Genomic DNA, 14,925 nt, shown 5'->3' with positions numbered 1-14,925 from the left:
AATGGTTATTTTTTTCTTAATGATTAAAAAACAAATTCCTTTGTTTTCAAACTCCGCCCCTTGACTAACCCTTTCCCTTATATTTTCCCGTATTATACAGACCTGAATGATGGAAGTTTAACTTCTGAAACATGTAGTCTATAATAAAACTCAAGTGGTAAAAAACAAGTGTTTTCTTTAATCATTAAAAAACAGAGTTTGCAATACAAAGCATCAGGGGGTTAAAACGTCTTTCCTGGGCTAAGTGTGAGGATTTAAGATGGTAGTTTCACTGAATCACCTAGTCATTGCGGAAAGCTGTTACTAATGATAAAGTTAAAACAGAAATTGGTAACAACCAACCTCCACCATGGACTGGTACAAGAAGAAGAAAAAGAATTTAAAAATCAATGGGACCTTGACTTTAGTATGTACTGTTCTCAATCATCCTAACGGTCCCTATGGTGACGTTATTTCAATAAGTTCTTGACAACCAATAAACAAATCAACTAATTCAAATAAGATTCGTGGTACAGTTCATATTTTTTGATATACATAAAATTTACAATTGGAAAAAATGGCCAAACTTGCAAAATTGGAGAAAGTTAAATATGATTTTCAAAAGGAGACCATCGTTCCGGGAATGTACTCACTGCACCGGTATATGAGCTTTGTTATAATAATATTGGGTGATTTAATGCAAGGATGTGGAAGAAACTAGTTGTATGTAAAGGGTTGTAAACTAGTTGTATGTAACCTTTCCCTATTTTTGCCGAAAAATGGTGCGACGGCTAACTTACAAAAAATGATGTATTATACTAAGATATGACACCTGCCGCTCACAATTTTTGAGTCCTGATGGTCTCAAATTACTGTTTGACTCACAGGCCTCTGTATATCGGCTAATGTCGGGTCGGAATCGGATCTAGCTGACTAACTGCACACTAATCTCTTTCACTGGCCTACACTGGGGCACTTCTAGAAAATTTGGTGGTGGTTTTACAGACTTGTATTTATTCAGATTGGCAATGACAGGGACATTGAAAGGTTTTAAATGTAAATTCACATTAAAATCGGGATGCAATTTTGTTTAACATTTTCTATAAATTTCGCAACTTAATTCATAAAACAAATTAATAAAAATTGCTTTGCAAGAGAAGGTGTGTCAAGAAGCCTAGATGCTTCTGTATCAGACATGGGAATGCGGTGGGACGGCTTTCAATGTTTGACTCACAGATGATTACCCACTTCTCCCCGTACTCGCAAACCATTATGGTAGACTTATGTTTTGTATTGAACGTAATCTTAGTAACATTACTCAATGAGAAGTCCTTTGATTTGTGTTTCTTCTCAGTCATTGACCACTCTGGACAAAGTAGCTGTCGTGGCAGTCATTCATAGTTTCTCTTGCTATCCTTCTGCAATTTCCTGAATTCCAAAAAAATATTAAATAAGTGCAAACTTTCTTTTAACTCCATTCTTTACACAACCATATATGAAATCATATGGACTAATCAAAAATGTTTGCAAAACTTCAAACCATTTTGAATTTGATGTAGCATTGTTTTTATTGACAGCCCATCTCAGTGCAATTTGAAGTTTCCTAAAGATCATAAACCTATACACAAGAAACTGAAGAGTGCCTTTGAGGGAAAAGAGGTTATAAAAGTTCCTCAAAATGATAAATGGAGGGATTTATTAGTTCCGAGTGCTGAAACCACACTCTATCCTGCTGTGTGGCCCAAATGTGAATACGAAAGGCTCAAACAACAGGCTAAGGTAATCAGAAGGAAAACTTAGTTGAAAGTAAATTACAGTGCAACTTTGCTACCATTCTGCCCGTGATTAAGTAACCAATTTTTACAACGATTTTTAAACTTTTATTTATCCTTATCTAACAGTGACCAGATGAGATATCAATGTATATAATGATAACAATTACCCAATGATTAAAATAATAAATAAAAACAAAGTATGTGTGTGCAAAGATTTGGACACGCTCAAAATATTTAGTTATATTTTGTTAATGTTCACCTATCTACAGGTGACTGGTGACTCAATCTTATAAGTAAAGCATTCACGCCTTGTTCTTTTGTTTACATTTTGTGTGGATTATATGGAAGTTTGTATTACGCAGATTGTGACATTACAAGAACAACTTGATGCAATTCAAGCTGCAGAAGATGAAGCAAAGCAGAAAATAGCAGAAAGCGAAGCGAGGAAACTATTACTGAAGAATTCACAAAAGAAACAACCCGGACAAAAAATAGATGATTCCGACACTAAAGATGTACCTGATCAACTTGAACATGTTCTCAAACGATCAGAGGGTATTTTTTCAACCAATAATTTTGCCTTAATTTTATTCTAAATATACATATATTCTCATAATAGTTATATTTTAAGGGATGAAGAATGAAGAATACCAAGGTCCACGTTTAGCTAATCAAATTATATTAGCGTCAAAATGTCACGCTATCCGTGATGCCCAAGTCATCGAGAAGCAACTGATAAAAAAGGAATTGGAAGATGAAGAAAGAAGGTTCATTTGTTGTATTGAAAATATATATGTTTATATTTTTTAATGTTTATTTATATAACAGCATGCCTTGAACATTTTTGCAGACTTGACCAGATGATGGAAGAAGACAGAGTTGCCGCTATAGAAAAGGAGGAAGAGGCACAAAGAGAAAGGAAATCTCGCCGCATGGATAACATAAAGAATATCAAAAAACAGATTGCTCAAAATGACAGAGCTAAACTGCTCGAAGCTGAAAGAGTAGCTGCTGAAAGTATCAAACAAAACCAAGTGGGGATTGCTACACAACTCGATGAACTAGAAATCATTAAAAGGAAAAGGGAACAGTCCGATAAGCTGAAAGAGATCCTTGACAAATGTTAGTTAAATACCCACCTTAAATTAATGTTTTTTCTTGACTTATAGATGTTTCATCTTCAACTGGATCTAAGCTGTCTTTCAACCATAGAAACTAACCACTCAAAGGGCCCACACACATCCCACTGACAACGTCGCAATGCTAAAATCTATGATTTAGTTTATAAAAGCTAAGAATGCAAAATTTATACAGTCGCATGTTCTCTTATTATTTGTCCTATGAGTTTGAAACGGGACTTTCAATTATGTGTTAAAAGAACCCTATTAAACTTACATAACGCCTTTGTTCCCTAGCTCCCACTAAATTGTTTCCTTAGCTCCCACTAAATTGTTTCTCGCTACTTATTAATTATTTTACAACATTGCAAACTAATTATAGTATGCCTCCTACTTTGATGTACTGAATGGTAGAGACTGGTGTTGTTTTGGTAAAATCAACTTTTGGTTAAATTTTTTTAAATCAACTAATAGATTGTTTACCTCTAATTTACTGATATTGTTTTTTCAGGTAATGAAGAGCTCATGTACTTCAAACAGTTGAAGGCTGAAGAAGAACGAGTTCAGAACGAACGGATCAAAAATTTCATAAAACAGAAGCAGGAGCGAGAAGCAAGACTCAAGGGTGAAGCTGAAGCAATCAAAGCTGCAAAGGAAAAAGGAATCGACGCCATATCAAAGGCACAAAAGGTAAGATACAAGAAATCAAGAAGATACTTTTGATTTGATAACAAAGCGACTTGGCTTTCTTAAATTTTATATTTTATTTTAAACATTGTAAAATAATAGATTTTGAGTATCGGATCTTCCAACAAACATCATTTTAAATTTAGGCTGAAAAGGAGTTAAAAGAAGAGCTAGAATACATCAGAAATCTTAAAATTCAAGAAGATGTAGAGAAGGAATTTCGTCGTAAGGAGAAAGAAGCAGCTATTAAAAGGCAACAAGAAATGAAGAATCTAAAGGCGGCGAGAGAACAGCAAGTCAGTATTTTAGTTTCTGTCCCGTTCTAACATATATATATATATGTAAGTGTGCAGGTAAAATACTGTCTGTATTCATGTCAATAGTTGACCACTTTAACGAAAAGTCCGTATTAAGCATATCTTCACCCCTTGATTCCTATTCATTTAAGGTGATCATTTTTATGCTTTGTGTTAGCGGTATTCACATAACAAAAAACTTTTAGTCTAAAGCGTTTTACCATTTGAAATTGAATTGGTTCCAGATTGCTGACATCCGGAGACAAATTGCTTTGGAAATAGCTCGTGATGAAGCAATGTTCCATAACATTGTGAAGAAAAATATGGAGGACATCAAGAAAGAGGAAGATGTAACAATCAAAACTTTTCTTCTTACTTTAATATACTTAAAATATATTGTAATAAGAATGAAACAATAAAGTTTGTTTATTTCTTGACAGATGAAGAAAGTTCACCATAATTCTGTTCAGAAACACCGCATGGATATTATCAAGCAAATCAACGACAAGGAAAGAGAGAGGTACAATAATTCTATTTTTATACACACAGCACATTTCCTGGAATGTTTAAAGAGCCGAATCACAACCTGTTTGTTGGAACTGATTGCGGTCATAGGTCGACACTACCTGTACATAATTACACGCTATAAATCTGAAATCGAATTAAAACTTGTATGAAAAAATGTGAGAACAAGCTGATAGCTATCAAAATAAGAGTATTTGCAAAAATACATATACCAGTTTATTGTTGATGTTATTTTCCCTTCCCATAGATGGCAGTCCACCTGTGTCGCCCTACTCTTTCATATAAATAGGTTTTGCTTATTAACATATTAAAGTACTTAATCTCGCTCGGTAATTTGTCAAATAAAAACTGTATGGATCAATATTGATGTTAACATTATCATTTTTCAGAATTAATTTGCGGCAGAGGATGGCTGATGAGGGTGTGGCTCTGAGATTGGAAATTGAAAGACAGGACAAGTTAGAAAGAGCTATAATCAAACACAAAATAAATCAAATGAAGGAACAGAAAATAGACAAAATTTATGTGTCTGAAGTGGAGCAGCGTCTCGCTAAACTCAAATATTATTGAAACGGAAATGAGATTAATAACAGATCATGTTATGTGTGCAGAATTTCAATGTATTATGTATTGTGATCGTATTTTTGCTACGTACATAAACTTCATGTTTCTTATATAAGCATTTTTCTCTTCTTTGTCATTATTCTCTCAGTCCATCTTTCATGAGAATGGTTCCCATATCACCTCACCTGTGTGCGATCTTCCTCCATCTGGAAGACCCTGCGCTGCTCCATATGCATCTGCTACTGATGAGTTTTGCTTATCATTTTAATAAACTTTATTATCATTTATTTTGGACTCTACTTAAATAATCGCTCGAGGGTGTTGCTAAATGATTGCTTTTTAAGTCCATACCCACAAGAAAAAAATGTATTGAAAAAGTTCTCTTTTGCTTTATTTCTTCCAATTCTGATCAAGAAAAAGGGTGGCAGTGATATTCTTGATAGGCTTAAAAAAACATTCTTAGTAAAATGGATTTATGTAACACTGATGAAACAGTTGTCACTTCTATGAGCTTAGCGGATTGGATAATTCATTTTTTATAATAATGAACACACATTTTTTTTATAAAGTAATATATTTCTTGAATCGTTTTACATCTCGGTACTTCATTTAAACTTCGGAGCTGATGCTGAAGGAGTTATATTCTTCTGGCGAATTCTCCACATTAATTTTCCATATGGTCACGATAGTCCAATTTACGTGTTCATCCTCCACCGGATACGCTGCACAAAAAAACATGAATTAGTTCCATGAATTCATACGTCTCTTCTCGGGAATAATACGTCAGATAAATTAAATACTGCCATTTTACTTTCATAAATTCTTATAAAATGGAAAATCCTTCTATGAATCAAAGAACTTTAATCAAGAATAAATATGAATCTTTATTGAAAATTATATTGTAAAGAAGTTTAAACTAATCCACTGTGAAATTGGGTCAAAAACTTAATTTTATTCAAAATGTACAGGGGGATAAAAAAATGTTTTTCTAAAATTACAAGTGTAAAAGTTTCATTTATTTTTGTATTAGCATTTACCTGAAGTGAAATACTTGCAAAGAATGTAATTAGAAGAGAATTAGAAAATAATAAAATACATATTTCTTGGGTAAAAACACATATTTTATCCTGCCGATGTTAAGGTCACCATAATGGGGGCCCTCTTTAAGGAAAGACACATTACACTGTGCGCCCCAAAGGGCCCCCTATAGTTCTGCAATGGTAACGTCACTGGAAGGAAATTATACTAGGCTTAACCCCACAGATATGTATTCTATTATTAACAGTGACCGTGAACGATTAAATTTGAACGAGTAGATATCTCTATTTCTCTTCTGGTACGTGAATGGAGACAATAGTATATATAAGCAACTGAAGAACATAAGGGCTGGAAACTGGTTATGAGATAGCCGAAATTCGCAATTAATCTGTCCTCTTGATCCAAAAACAAAATGTTTAGCAAGTTAATGAATTTGAGAGCGATTAAACTGTACGTAATTGAAGTAAAACGTCTGGACTGTAGCGTCCGTGGAGAATGGAAGGAGCATGCACTAGTTCTGTAAGTGGTATCTAGCAACAAGTTGATGCCCAGTACTATAATAACGCAACTAAGGCTGTCTAGACTTGTCAGTCTGGGCTACTTACGATTGGGTTTGCGCATTGACAATTAACGCTCTTGAGTTGGCGGCAGTTATAACGAGCGCACGATGTGATGGGCGCTGCCGTTCCGCACTATCCTCGGACTACATCCCACCCGTAGCCGTGGGGGATAAACGCTCGTCGTCTTCATGTCTTCACCGCTTCCGTGACCATATATTTTGATTTTCAAACAATCATTACGCTGAAATTATCTCAAATACCAGATTTGTAAAAACGTTCCATCGCTCGGCAGTTTAACGTGTCACTTTCCTTTACAAAATCACTGCAACTTATTTTAACTACTTATTTTTTTTATAATTACCATTATCAACAGTTTTGGATTATGTCCATTGCGTTTTTTATATTTTTATATAAAAATTATATTGAACCAAGTGAATATCTTTAAACGGAAACGAGCATTTGAAATTAATTTAATGATTTCTCAAATTACCTCATAACTCGATAACAAATCTTGAAATGAAAAACCAAATGTTTGAAAAATATAATTTTTAAAACAACCCAATATAAATTAATTGATAAACTATGCTATTTAAAATACATTCCACAACAAGATTGGTTTTTTTACCTACTTTAGTGGTCGTTTTTGTATTTATTCTTCATTGTTAATATCAATTGTATAAATTTAAAGTACCATACGGAAAAAACCAACAATTTTATATGCATAAATTTTGTCTGCATTTTTAAATCTAACAATGGTTCGAAGATTTAATAGACAAAAAACCCTTTTTTAAAGATTGCTTGCGTACTTTTTGCTGTGAAAAGTGTATCGGTGGCGTGATTCGACAAGTCGTACGTATCTTTTTAATGTGTCAATCGATTCTCGAGTTAAACCATTCAAATGGTATTTAAAATGTCATATTTAGAATAATTTTACAAACCTGGATTGTCATTATCTCTGTTATTAATTTTCAGATGTTGATAATCAATTTAGAACACGATTTGTCAACAAGTATCGGATTGGTGTGAAAACTTAAATGCGTCACATTTGGTTCATGGAGCTAATAGGTCAAAATAATAAATGTAAATATAGATAATGATAAATGTTTATTTGTCCAACGTATTTTCACTCTGACATAAAAAATATAAAATAAAATAATTTGATTATATCAAAAATGTTTTAGTTAATACTCTAGGTAATACATGGGGTATGCGATACAAATTAATTTGGACGTCAAAATATTTATACAAACTACAAAAAAACTTGGAAGTTTTATAAAAATAAACTAAAATTAAATTGAAAAACGCCATATTTTTGATAGTTTTTATTGAAGTTTTCTGAATGTCACTCATACGCATGTCTTTTACAATATTGCAGAGCAAAAATGCTATTGATGACGACTTACACCTATGGAATATGTATGGTACATTAAAAAAAGTCCATGTGAATCCATGTTATATTAAGATATCGTAACATTCTCACTAAACGCAAATTTATTATAAACACTAGAGATAAATACGTAACTCTTCCATTGAAAACAAATGCCAAAAAGGTTAATGAAATGGAAACTAGTTTAATGTTACTGATTAAGAACAAATAAATCCTTATTGGCGCGAGATTTGTCCATAATGTAAAGCGATTATTACAATGAGTGGGATGATGAGTTCAGCATCAGGTACGAGATTATTATAATAATATTAGGTTACATTCTGCGGACAAGTATTCCCGACGCAATCCGGCGCAGTTTGCTCTCTTCTCTAGCGTATAGTGTTCCTACGGCTATGTGTCGTTACCTTTGGGACACAGGGTCACACGAATAGGCGAATAATTGGCTAATAGATTAGTGATTTAGGGCTAGTGGATGTGGTGCGGTGCTCCGGGCTCAGTATCTGCGCGGGCCCATGTCCCTCCCGCCGCGTCCGCCGCCTCCGCCGCCGACACTAAACACAAACCACCAACTGTAACCTCCACCTCTTCACCTCTTCACCTCCACACCCCGAGCAGCGGTGCCAACGTACGACTCTAACGCATAATGTCCTAACGTGTCAAATCTACGCATTACTTTCAGGGGCATCATTCAATCCAGCATTTTCATAGATATTTATTTTACTACACAAACCCTTTATACTTTATAAAAAAGGACTACCATTAATCAAATTTCATTTGTCAACTATTTTAAGTTATTAATATTATGTTTTGATGTAAAAATGTCGCTAATTTCATTCATGTACTCTAATTTTATGTCTTTGGTCGGTTGGAAGATATTGCTTTTTAGCAATAAGCCCGCCAATGTACTTTTTATTTTCTGTACATGAAGTTTAAATAAATAAATAAATAAATAAATTTTTGGTATCAAATTTCACAAATATAACATTCTGAAGTAAAGAATCAATGGCAAATCTTTGAAAACATTCCATTGTGGTGCCCCTTAACGCAATCTAACTCTACATTAGTACATCCTGAGTTCAAAGTCGGCCATATGAAACTAAAAACGTATGCAAAATCTCACACTCAGCAGCTATCTAACCTCGCACAGTAAAATAAGATCTTTTCATATGTATTTTTTTTTAAATAAAATATTTGATATGAAAATGACAATACTAGATTATTTTTTAATGATTTTAAACTGATTTTCTAAATGCATAAAAATACGGATATTCATTCAAAATGATATTTTCGTACTCTGCAAATTTCATGTCACAGTTGTTGGACATTGGCTGGGTGTTATGCAGAAAGAGCCCAGTCCACAAATAAGAAAAAATGATAGTTATTATTATTATTATTATTTTATTGGAAGGAAGAACAACAGTTACAATATATGATACATACAGAATACAAAAAATAAAATCATGAGTACCAATTATAGTTCTTCACAACTATACATAAGAGAGGTCTATATAAAGAAAGAGACATGAGACAAGGATGGGATAAAGAGAAAAGGAGATGGCAGTGATAGGAAAGAAAGAAAAGGAAAGGACAGGGAATAGAATTACTTTTTTAGGTTTATAAGATTTCGAACAATTTAGCTTTAAATTTTAAAAGATTGGAGTAGAACATATCAAGGTCGGTACAACATTCATTAAATTTTCCACAACTTCGATAAATAAAGGAATTTTTTGTATAGTTCTTTGTTGGTGCTGGATTATAAAAGGTATGACTATGCCTATTGATTCTAATTGGACAGTGAAAAGGTATCTGCGCAAGAAGATAAGGGCTCTCAGTCATATTATTTATAACTTTATACAAAAAACATAAATCTGATATATTCCTACGTTTACTAAGTGAAGATAATTTATGGAAGGCTAAAGATTCTTCATAAGAGTTGAAACTTAAATGAAGCTTACCATCCATCATTTTTAGAAATTTATTTTGAATACGATCAAGTTGAGCTATATATATAGCGTACTGAGGGTTCCAAACGACTGAGGCGAATTCGAGGTGACTACGAACATAAGTGATACAAAAAAGGAACATTAAAACAAAATATAAAGCAGATACATATTAGTTTGTTACTGTGTAATTAGTGCTAGTAAGTTTAATATGTTTTTCATATGAATAAGAGGGAAATATTTACTACGGCAAGTGATCGTATTATATCATTTACGTGGAACTATAATAAGGGATGTGAAATTTTTATATGGGAAACCACCATTCATAGGTTTAAAAATTAGAACCATAAAAAATGTACCTCAAATATTCCCCCTGATCATCCCCATCATTTTTGAAAAGACCTTGTTGTACCGTTTAACGTTAAATCTGCAGGTATGTGCGAAAAATCATAAATGTATCAGATTTATAATGACCAGCTCTCAACAACATAAGACGTGCCGACATAGTGCTAGATTTGGGAAAAGCTACATGCTGTATTTCAACACGGTCGTACTTTGTGCGAACACCATAATCATAGCGAATGTTCATACGAAAATCTAATTAACATGGATACGGAACGTCGCGCCACACGCTGCGCGGACTGGTCACCGCTCTTATGACAAGGCATAGTTATGCACGTTACATACGCTCCGAATGCTCGCGGGTCGGGATGGCAACGACCCGCCAACGTTTCCATTTAGGGGGAGTGAGATGCGAGGAACCGTGAAGCGGTTGCCGCCAAGTTGACTGACTGGGAGGTCGACGCAAATGACGTGTTAATCGGAAAACCCGCAAAAATTAATGATCTTTTCGGGTAAAATAAAAGAAAAAATGTGGGTTATGGTTAAGTGGGGTCACTTACCGTCCCAGGGGGGGAAACTGCTGGTTGTAGGGGTCTCTCTCTCCGCCAAAACCACCAACTCTCCTGAAAAAATAGACATTATTAATCTCCAGTAAATAATACTAGTTCCAAATATTGAACCCTGGACTCGATATTTGAGCTTTCATTTATGTCTATTATTCACTGATTATACCTGTAATGTAATGATTCTTATTAAAAAATATATATATTATTGGCTCTAATCATTCTGATAACTGTTGAAATATCTTAATATTTAATGTAAATTATTAAATAAATATATTTGAGAAAATAAACCCCCAACATGATTTGTCTCTCCAAATTTTTGGGTTATTATTCTCAGTTCCAGAGACTAAGGGACATTGCAACCGAGTATTTTTATACATATTTATTTTACCATAAAGTCTTTACATGCTAATGATACACATTTCCATGTTCTTCATAACGTATATCAATGCCTGTAACTTGGGAAAAAATTATACATTTATCATAATATATTGCATGTTGATTCAATTTTATTAGTGGTTTAATTTTTTTTGGATTAAAATTAAATTACATTCAAAATAAATATAGTAAAATAAATGTGTATCAAAATGACCCAATAAAATACTATGTTACAATGCCACTTAAGATATAAACCATTTGTTAATGCGGATTGTCTTGTTCTTGTCGATATATTCAACTATTTTAACCCAGTGACCAAGATTATGATGGTCAAATAACATAAGGTTTAAGGAAAATTGTTTCGCAAATAAAAGCTGCACATCAACTTGTAATTGTATGTGTAATACTCACATAGGTGGCGATCTCCGGCTGAACATGTCTCCGTTGCCCATGTTGTTGCCGCGGGGTGCTCCGCGATCGTAGGCGGGGGCCATCGGCATCGGGGGCGGCCTCATGCCGCCTCCGCTGCGCCGGTCCATCATCATGTTGCCTCGATCCTCCGGGAACATGCCGCCGCCGCGCCGCTCGTCCATCGGGTAGCCGCCCCCTCGCCGCTCGTCCATCGGGTAGCCGCCGCCGCCGCCGCCTGCGCCGCCGCCGCGCCGCTCGTCCCCGTACATGTTACCCCCGCCGTAGTTGCCGCCCATGCTGCCGCGGTCCATCAAGGCGAAGCCCCTCCTGTCCTCGCCGCTGAAGCCGAGCCTGTCGTCCGGGTAGCCGCCCCCCTGGCCCCCGCGCCGGTCCATCCCGCGGTCGAAGTTGCCGCCCCCGTTCCTCATGCCCATGGGGCCGCCCCTGCCCATGTCGCCCATGGGGGGCCTGGCGTCCCGCATGTACGGCGCGTCGCGGCCGCCGCCCATGGGCGGGCCGCGCATGGGGCCGCCGCCGCCGGGCCTGCGCGGGCCCATGCCGCCGCCCATCCCGTTGCGCATGCCGCCGGGGCCGCCGGGACCGCCGGGTCCGCCGCCACGCGGAGGTCCGGTGCGTCCGCCGCCGTTACGCTCCTTGATGCGGCCACGCTCCACGGTGATTACGCCGCCGTTGAAGGTCGTGTTATTTAGACCTCTTATGGCGTCACTCGCCATCTCCTCGGTCTGCATGTGAACGAAGCCGCACCTGTTCATGACGTCGCACTCCGTGACCGCGCCATAATTCTCAAAAAGACGCCTCAATTCTTCTGGCTTCGATCCGAGCGGCAAACTGCCGATGAAAACCTTGGTTTGCTAAAAATACAACCGCTCTATGAGTAAAAGGATACGTAAAATAAAATACACATACAAAGAAATCTAAATTACACTTACCGGCACCATTTTTCTCCCTATTTCACGTTACCGACGGGCGAATGAAAAACCACGGACGACGCAAAAGACAGAAATGATTCCAAAATGGCGACTCACCCGTAAGCGTCGGTTCAACGAACTTTATGGCTAATTGACATATTTTTAGCAGCCAGTTACATCATGTTTGGAAAAACATTCACAAGCATTTAAACCGGGGTTTTAAGTAAAATAATTTATTAAAAAGTTTTTTCAATGTGTTCAAATCAAATTATATACAAAATTTAAAAAAATATACACGATTAATGATAAATTATAAAGTTATATTTTCAATACCAGTTTGAATACCTCGAAAACAGTCAATAAGAAAATTTACATCATTTAAAACTAACGCATTTATTACAATAGGTAAATTATTTTCAATTTGTGATACATTGTAATCTTCATTATGCTGATTAAATTCGATGCCGAATGTTGATAGTGGTTTACAAGCTTCAATATCTTGTAGCAAATCCATGCTACGATTGACATTTTTAATAAATTCTGAAACTTCCATCAAACTAGTAATAGTAGCCGAAAGTTTTTGCAACTTTTGTGAAATATCTGGATGACTACTAACACTTAAAATATTTAAATATCTGTAGTTTTTCAGCAAGTATTCGTGTTTCATCGATACTCTCCCAATCAAATAACCTAAAAGAAATATAATTGTTTAATATCATTATTTTTGTAATATGTACAATGGAATCCCAAATATGCGCCACGCCAAAGTTTATAAACCGCTTGTTTCTGATGCAGTGTCAGTCACAAGTCGTTAGTGACCGACAAAATAAATTTAACTAACCCCATAGTAAACGGCGTGCTAACAGCCACAAATGACACATTTATATTTTATAAATAAACACACATATCATGATACGTGTAGCACAAATATATGACATTACTTGACACAACTTGACTTTGCAACTTGCAGCTTGACTTTATTTTGACATTGACCTATTTTTGCTTTCTTTTGAGTTTATGTTATGTAATTATCAAAGATAAAACGAAAATAATACATACCTCCAAATATACTTAAAAATCCAATCACAAAAACAATACTTATGCATAATCTTTTTCTGATGTATTCTGATTGGCCGCAACTTCCCGGTTCTCGAAATGATAGTACTCTATCCATTTTAAAGAAAGTAATAAAATATAGAATGCAATGTTTATATTAAATCATAGTCGACTCTGAGAATGAAATTTTATAAAAATAGATTCCGCACGCCCGTAAATATTCGGATATCTTAGAGATATTGGAATCATCCGTGTAGGTAAAGAATAGATTATTTTCGGACTTTGCTGGCGCTGGACAGTGGATATAATTGAAAGGAAATGAAGTACCTAGGTATCTATTGTGCTTTTATCATCTGTATCGAATATTTGGCGGAATCGACTACTTTTGAATCTGATAAATACCTACTGAAAAAGGTGAAATGGTTGGAAATCTTTTAATAATAAGTTATGATTGATTTTAATATTTCAAAATAATCCTTGCTTAAAATCGAGACCATTGTGTCAATAAACGAGATATCTCGATTTTCAAATGACCGTTTGAATATATTATAATCATTTCAATGATATTACACATTAAAAGCTAAGTTAAAATGTAAAAAAATGAAGAAATAATCTCCTGTCATCCATTTAAAAACGTTTCTCCACATGAGTAAAAAATAATATATACAGAAAAGCGTGCGCGTACGAATTTCAGATAAATTCATTTAACCTTCATTATCTGTCAATTGTTTTGTACACTCCGTGCAAAAATATGTATTTCAAATTTTTATTTATAATTTTTCCTATCGATTAGGCATCCCATGGCTTTCAAGGGTTATTTTTGTAAGCCTTGGGTACCAGTACACACACGCACACATAAAATGCAGTTCCGCCAAGAAGTGTCAGTACGAAACCACAGACTAACTAATTTATATACGTAGGAAACTCAAATCTGTTTTTATCTTGTAACTGATTTTTCTACCAATTATGCTCCACAAATGTATAAACTCAAATTTGTTCCGATTCTTAGTCGCTCCATTAAGTTTATCAGTAAACTGTTGTTATATTATTTGATATATTAAAACATAATCATTTGCTAATACAAATGTCAAATATTTTTTCAAGTCAGTTTCAAAACAGTAATATTTTTTTATCTATGCCCTGGTTCAGAATCACCTTAAAATGGGATTCAAAAACAATTCTGTAAGGTCATCTAAAGTATTATAAAGCCTTCATAAAAAAATATATACCCACTTGTGAGAGTTTGCTCCATTTAGTGCTCCCCAAACCATAACATATGCAAATGTTTTACAATCCATGATATGCATGACTATATATATAAATCTCATGGAGAAGAAATGATGTAAGTGAAGGAACTTAAGGTGATGAACTTTACTG

The 14,925-nt window shown here is 35.1% G+C and overlaps 2 protein-coding genes and 1 long non-coding RNA gene across 4 annotated transcripts; 1 reads left to right on the top strand and 2 right to left on the bottom strand.

Moving 5' to 3' along the window:
- Positions 1-478: 478 nt before the first annotated feature.
- LOC148312044 (cilia- and flagella-associated protein 45-like) lies at positions 479-5,047 on the top strand. Its single transcript, XM_088277799.1, has 10 exons — positions 479-639; positions 1,557-1,758; positions 2,117-2,309; positions 2,386-2,521; positions 2,605-2,876; positions 3,384-3,562; positions 3,706-3,855; positions 4,101-4,205; positions 4,296-4,375; positions 4,770-5,047. The coding sequence occupies exons 1-10, from the start codon at positions 557-559 to the stop codon at positions 4,948-4,950; spliced, it is 1,581 nt and encodes a 526-aa protein (XP_088133925.1). The 5' UTR covers positions 479-556; the 3' UTR covers positions 4,951-5,047.
- Positions 5,048-5,499: 452 nt separating this feature from the next.
- Positions 5,500-12,588, bottom strand: LOC148312043 (uncharacterized). 2 transcript variants are annotated; one of them, XM_088277801.1, is made up of 4 exons: positions 12,514-12,588; positions 11,564-12,435; positions 10,772-10,834; positions 5,500-5,666 (listed from the first exon to the last, which is right to left on the bottom strand). In XM_088277801.1, the coding sequence occupies exons 1-4, from the start codon at positions 12,520-12,522 to the stop codon at positions 5,648-5,650; spliced, it is 963 nt and encodes a 320-aa protein (XP_088133927.1). In that variant the 5' UTR covers positions 12,523-12,588; the 3' UTR covers positions 5,500-5,647. The 2 variants fall into 2 exon arrangements, with proteins under 2 accessions (XP_088133927.1, XP_088133926.1); XM_088277800.1 differs by lacking the exon at positions 5,500-5,666 and adding an exon at positions 7,630-8,480.
- A 136-nt stretch (positions 12,589-12,724) lies between these two features.
- On the bottom strand, positions 12,725-13,775 carry LOC148312042 (uncharacterized). The gene is made up of 2 exons (XR_015839284.1): positions 13,552-13,775; positions 12,725-13,182 (listed from the first exon to the last, which is right to left on the bottom strand). It is a non-coding gene; the product is annotated as an uncharacterized LOC148312042 (long non-coding RNA).
- Between the last annotated feature and the right edge of the window lie 1,150 nt (positions 13,776-14,925).

This window comes from Brachycentrus maculatus, unplaced genomic scaffold, assembly GCF_059751285.1.
Source record: "Brachycentrus maculatus isolate JH-2025_06_01 unplaced genomic scaffold, ASM5975128v1 h1tg000050l, whole genome shotgun sequence".
NCBI lineage: Eukaryota > Metazoa > Arthropoda > Insecta > Trichoptera > Brachycentridae > Brachycentrus > Brachycentrus maculatus.
This window is presented reverse-complemented; position numbering and strand designations above follow the sequence as displayed.